The sequence below is a fragment of the Sinocyclocheilus rhinocerous genome, unplaced genomic scaffold (genome assembly GCF_001515625.1).
Source record: "Sinocyclocheilus rhinocerous isolate Xijiao unplaced genomic scaffold, SAMN03320098_v1.1 scaffold681, whole genome shotgun sequence".
In the NCBI taxonomy this organism is placed as follows: Eukaryota; Metazoa; Chordata; class Actinopteri; order Cypriniformes; family Cyprinidae; genus Sinocyclocheilus; species Sinocyclocheilus rhinocerous.
Genome location: NW_015641029.1, coordinates 736403 through 742775, shown reverse-complemented (window position 1 = coordinate 742775; position 6373 = coordinate 736403). Strand labels below are relative to the sequence as shown.

Here is a 6373-nt window from a genome sequence, read left to right as displayed (position 1 = left end):
GGGGCATAGAGGACCTACAATAATGTACAGTATTTGAAAAATAATGTGTTTTTTGAACATTAAAGCATGTCAACATATTCTGTTACACCAAATACACCAAATAATGATCTTTAAAAAAGCATCATATGACCCCTTTAATAGACGCTCTATTTATTGATTTAATGACATTCCATGTTACACTGTATATTCTATGTTTATGACTGGATTCTGTGCTAAAAGTTTACACATCACAAAAAGCATAAAGCCTCACATGATTTTTTCAAGCATATTAGACTTGTAGAATCTTTAAAAGGCATATGAGGGCTTATGTGTGATCTCTGATCATTTGTGTGTATGTTTGTAGGCGTTGCAGTGTTAGAAGGCCCCATGTATGCAGTGGGAGGTCATGATGGTTGGAGTTATCTCAGCACGGTGGAGCGCTGGGACCCTCAAGCTCGCCAGTGGAGCTTTGTTGCATCCATGGCAACACCTCGAAGCACTGTAGGAGTTGCAGTGTTAAACAGCAAGTAAGCATTGACAGCATAAATCTGTGCTTCTAACTGAACAGACTCCATATCTGCCATTAAAAGGCTGTTTGTCTGTTTAATCTATAATGTTCTGCTTTTTCTGTTTCTTTTTTTAAGGGTGTATGCTGTGGGTGGTCGTGATGGAAGTTCATGTCTGAAATCAGTGGAGTGTTTCGATCCTCACACCAACAAATGGAGCAGCTGTGCTCCCATGTCGAAACGCAGAGGCGGTGTTGGTGTAGCGACGTGGAATGGTTTTCTGTATGCTATCGGTGGCCATGATGCCCCAGCTTCAAGCTTAGCATCTCGACTGTCAGACTGCGTCGAAAGGTAAGAGGACCAAAATCAAAAGGTCAGGAACAGGGTCAACATTCAAGGGCACAAGCCTTATTGTTGTCAACAAAAGAGGAGCTTTAAAAGGCTTCCTGTAGTTTTTTGCCAAAATAAAAGCTTGATGTTTTAAAAATTAATAAATTAAGACAGATATTATAGGCCATAAATAATAATATTGCAATTTTACACTTTTACAGTAATTTTCTTTTCTCTTATTATATTATTTTTGGTTACACTTTATTTCAAGGTGTCCTTGTTACAGTGTAATTATATATTTAAGTAATATTAATTAACTACATGTACTTACTATATGGTTAGTGTTAGGATTAGGGTTTGGCTTAGGGTTACTTGCATGTAATTATGCATCATTTATTGTTATTATAATGGTATGTACTTGTAACATGTGTAGCAAGGACACCTTAAAATAAAGTATTTTTTTTATTTATAGTAATAGTAGAATTTTTTTCTTTTTTTTCCATTTCATTTTCCATTTTTAAAAATGTTTTCTTGTAGTATTAAAAATCAATAAGCCTATTTATTTGTCAGTTCTATTCTATGCAATTAAATGTTTAGTCACAGACTTGAGACCTATTTTTGGGTCACAACCCACCAGCTCAGAAACTCTGAGAAACCTCAATATTTATGATTTAGCAGACTGTTTTTTTTTTTTTTCCAAAGAAAGACAAGAATGTTCTCAGGTTGTGTAAATGGGAAATGCCAGTATATGTCGTTAAATATAGTCATATGCTATGGTTAGGCCTGAAAGCCCAAGGAGAACATCAAGAAGACAATACAGAAATTCCAGAACAAATGTGTTTACATCAAAGTGCTACAGATGAGTTCCTAAAGAGAAACTGACTCAATGAGTGCTGTAAAAACTTGTAGTGCAGGTTAGTGAAGGGTATGAGGTTTTTCCCCTAATTGTTTCACAGCCGAGAGTAAGTCAGAGGATGTACACTCTGATAGTTTTCTGACATTCAGTGCCATATGTTCTCTGTAGATTTCTTCTTTTTTGTCTGTCATTTAGTGAGCATGTGTCATAAAACCACCCATTTTGGCACAGCTTCATTCTCACCACTGATCAAAGGACATGCAAATCTTTAAAAACACACACACAAAAAACAACAACACAAACGTTAAAGTTGCAGCTTTGCAGGAAGGTGGAGTAAATGTGGATTTATTTATATATATTATTTATTATATGTTGAATTTATGTTTTTAAAAAAGGCACTACAGAGCGTGACTTCGGGAATCTCACATGCTCATGACTGCCACTTAATACATGAAGTATGTTTTATTGTATATACTTATATACTGTATAAGTATGTTTATTCTATAGAGCAGAATGAGCCAGATTTCCATCAGACTAGTATTTGACACATTGTAGTAATTGATCATGTTGTTTAAGTTGCACTTCTGAAATGTGCCAGCATTTTATGTGTTTGAGTCTATTGATTTGGGCAGCAGCAACTTCATGATGAGTGAAGCTCGTATGGGAAGTGCCAATTATTCCTTCATTGCACCATCTGAGCACCACATGACACTGGAGCTTGTTTTAATGAAAAATTTTGAGATTCCATTTGAACAGAAGCATAGGTAAAATCCCACTTGTGTTTTATGCATGACATTGTGAAGAAAGACTTTTTATCTTAGTGAGTTTCTAAATAAATGAAGAGATAAAAGCTTTTCTCTGAGAGAAGGAACACTGTGCTCCACAACATTTAGATTTTATGAGCTGCTTCATGTTGTAAGTACATTTAGCTAACGTCAGCCAACGGGGATCGTTTTTCTGGGTGGTTAGTAGGCCTCTGAGTGTGATTTCCACTTGGTCATGTTTTGAAATGTATTAGGATTTTAGTGTGACTGACTCATGATCATGTTGTTTAAGTTGCACTTCTGAAATGTGCCAGCATTTTATGTGTTTGAGTCTATTGATTTGGGCAGCAGCAACTTCATGATGAGTGAAGCTCGTATGGGAAGTGCCAATTATTCCTTCATTGCACCATCTGAGCACCACATGACACTGGAGCTTGTTTTAATGAAAAATTTTGAGATTCCATTTGAACAGAAGCATAGGTAAAATCCCACTTGTGTTTTATGCATGACATTGTGAAGAAAGACTTTTTATCTTAGTGAGTTTCTAAATAAATGAAGAGATAAAAGCTTTTCTCTGAGAGAAGGAACACTGTGCTCCACAACATTTAGATTTTATGAGCTGCTTCATGTTGTAAGTACATTTAGCTAACGTCAGCCAACTGGGATCGTTTTTCTGGGTGGTTAGTAGGCCTCTGAGTGTGATTTCCACTTGGTCATGTTTTGAAATGTATTCGGATTTTAGTGTGACTGACTCATGCTCATCATCTTCTCTCATCTGTCTGTCTCTTGGATCTTTGTTTAAAAGAGCTATCTGTCTGCTGAACATTTCCTGCACCTAGACTGCTCTCAGTCTCTGCCAGTCAACGTTTGCTTGGCAGGTCCTTCACTTCTGACAGAACAGAGGCACAGATGCACATTTCCTACCTGTATATTTTATGTGTGTTTCGCTTCACAGTTTTGCTCATTACAGATTTTGTAATGTTTTTGAAACCTTTTATGCTCACCAAGACTGTATTTCTTTGATTAAAAATACAGTAAGAATGGAATTATTGTGAAATATTATTACATATTATTATTAAATATTATTTATTAATTTAAAATGCTTTTCTATTTTTATACATTTTAAAATTTAGTTTATTACTGTAATGGCAAAGCTGCATTTTCAGCATCCATTACTCAAGTCCAACATACTTTGGACTGGAAAGAAGATAATTTTTTGAAATATAAATATTTTGTAATGTTATTAAGGTTTTTAATGTCACTTTTGATCAGTTTAATGCATCATTGCTGAATAAAAAAAAAAATCTTTAACCAAACTTTTGAATGGAAATGTTGTATGACCAATGTTTGTCAACCCACCCTATACTATATATTGTAGGGGTGTTTATTTAACTATGGGCATTGTGGACCTTTACAAAAAAAAAAAAATTATTGTATTGTGTTTAATATAGAATTATGTGGTGGAAATAATATTGGTAGAAAGTACATTTATAGAATAAAAATTTTTTTTTGCTGTGGCTAATTTCAAAACTAGCATTTTATGTATCCAAAATACGAATAATTAAAGGGTTAGTTCACTAAAAAAATGAAAATTAGCCTGTGATTTACTCACCCTCGAGGCATCCTAGGTGTATATGACTTTCTTCTTTCAGACGAATCCAATTGGAGATATATTAAAAATTGTCCTGGCGATTCCAAAACTAAGTTAATGGGACATCTCGATCAAAACATATATAATAAAATCTACTTATTTACTTCAGTAAATAGTAGGATTTACTTAATATTTTTTATAAATGCAAGGTTCCTGTCTATAAAATAATAAATAAACTTTACTTAATTACTTTAAATAAACACTTTTAAATTAAATATAATTACGTAATATTTACTTAATTAGGGTGCAATTAGATTTAATTTCTTCATGAATGTTAAGTTTAGTAAGTAGATTTTACTTAATAATAGTGAGTAAGTTGTACTTGATATTAGAGCAGTAAAATGTACTTAAAATGTGTTTGTGCAATTTGTTACCAAAATTTTTTTAAGTAAATCTTACTAGTTATTTTTTTCAGTGTGGGTTTAGTCATACAATCCAATTTGAAGATGTCTGCACACCCATGAGTGATTTGTTAGGGTATTTAAATCTATTATTTATAAATAATAATGGATTTGTGTGCAATTTTTATATGTGATCCTGGACCACAAAACCAGTAGCATGGGTATATTTGTAGCAATAGCCAACAATACATTGTATGGGTCAAAATTATCAATTTTTCTTTTATGCCAAAAATCATTAAGATATTAAGTAAGTTCCTGTTCCATGAAGATATTTTGTAAATTTCCTATTGGAAAAACTTAATTTTTGATTAGTAATATGCATTGCTAAGGACTTAATTTGGACAACTTTAAACGTGATTTTCTCAATGTTTAGATTTTTTTGCACCCTCAGATTCCAGATTTTCAAATAGTTGTATCTCGGCCAAATTTGTCCTATCCTAACAAAACATACAATACATCAATGGAAAGCTTATTTATTAAGATGATGTATAAATCTCAATTTAAAAAAATGTTGTGGTCCAGGGTCACATATGGCTTTGTTGCCAGAAAAACCAACTTATTTGGCACTTGAGATTCAGAGAGGGCAGAGTCTAGTGGAATATAAATGTAGTTCATATTTGTAAATCAACATGGCTGATTTTAATCTGTTTGACCTCTTCTTTCAGGTATGACCCAAAGACAGACATGTGGACAGCAGTTGCTCCCATGAGCCTCAGCAGAGATGCTGTAGGGGTGTGTCTTCTGGGGGACCGTCTTTATGCTGTCGGTGGTTATGATGGTCAGGTGTATCTAAACACCGTGGAAGCTTACGACCCCCAAACCAATGAGTGGACACAGGTAAACACATACAGTTTGTGTTTGTCCATCTGCCTGACTTTCTTCCCTTTGTGTCGCATGTGTAAGTAACAGCTCCGTTTTCTGTTACGGTGTGATTCTGCCTCGTTCCTCCTGGTGCTGTTTGTTTACGGTGCTGTTTGTTCATTATGTAAATGCAGGGCCTCCATCATTTTGACAGAAGCACAGCTCTTCTCTGCATCACAGCGTCTGTTATTGCCTTGCTATAGCAACCGGCTGATTTCTCCTGGGCTTCATTTCTCGTTATGTTTTTAGGCGACGTTTCCTTCGCCCACATGCTGAGAGTTCATATTGTTTCGTTTGTAAGAAGCCTCGGGATGCGTGTGGGTAACGATGTATGTTTGTGTACGTTAGCGGCAGAGAGAGCAATAAAGCAGTGTGTGTGTTGACGGAGAGAAATTGATTCATCATTGAGAACATAAATCCCGTAAATGCACTGCCGCAGATGCCGTATGTGAAGCCGTATCTGTTCTCTCTAATTGAGATTTGTGTTTTTGTTCTAGGTGGCGCCATTGTGTTTAGGTCGAGCCGGGGCTTGTGTGGTTGCGGTGAAGCTTTGAAATGCCTCCTGCTGTCAATCATCTCCATGGTGACCATCTTACAGTGCAAGCCTCCAGTGCTCTGGTTGTAGTGTCTCCAGACAGATCTGAGCATCTGCTGACCAGAGCAGAGAAAATCACTGACATACAGCTGAATACTCAACTGTGGTCTTCCTTTATGACTTCTAGTATGTATTTATCTATTAAAAGCAGTTTATTTTATAGCTGTGCACATCAAGAGCAAGACTTCCTCTTGTCCGTCTCTGATGAACAGGGTTTATTCAATTTAATGCCTATGTCCATCCATTCGTCTATCTATCTATCTATATATCCCTCCATGTTTCATGTTTCCTATACACAGTCACCACCATTATATATTTATATTAGGGGTGTAACGGTACACAAATATGACAGTTCGGTACGTACCTCGGTTTTAACGTCACAGTTCGGTATGATTTCGGTACAGCAGGAGGAAAAACTAAACTTTTTTTT

At 35.5% G+C, this 6373-nt stretch overlaps 1 protein-coding gene across 1 annotated transcript in view; it reads left to right on the top strand.

The window, feature by feature from the left end:
• LOC107754136 (kelch-like protein 5) overlaps window positions 1-6245 on the top strand; it is a 46622-nt gene extending 40377 nt beyond the window's left edge. The window contains exons 10-11 of the mRNA XM_016570457.1: window positions 5153-5324; window positions 5846-6245. Coding sequence (XP_016425943.1) covers window positions 5153-5324; window positions 5846-5902 — 229 coding nt within the window. The 3' untranslated portion in view covers window positions 5903-6245. The remainder of the gene's footprint in view (window positions 1-5152; window positions 5325-5845) is intronic.
• Window positions 6246-6373: the final 128 nt, after the last annotated feature.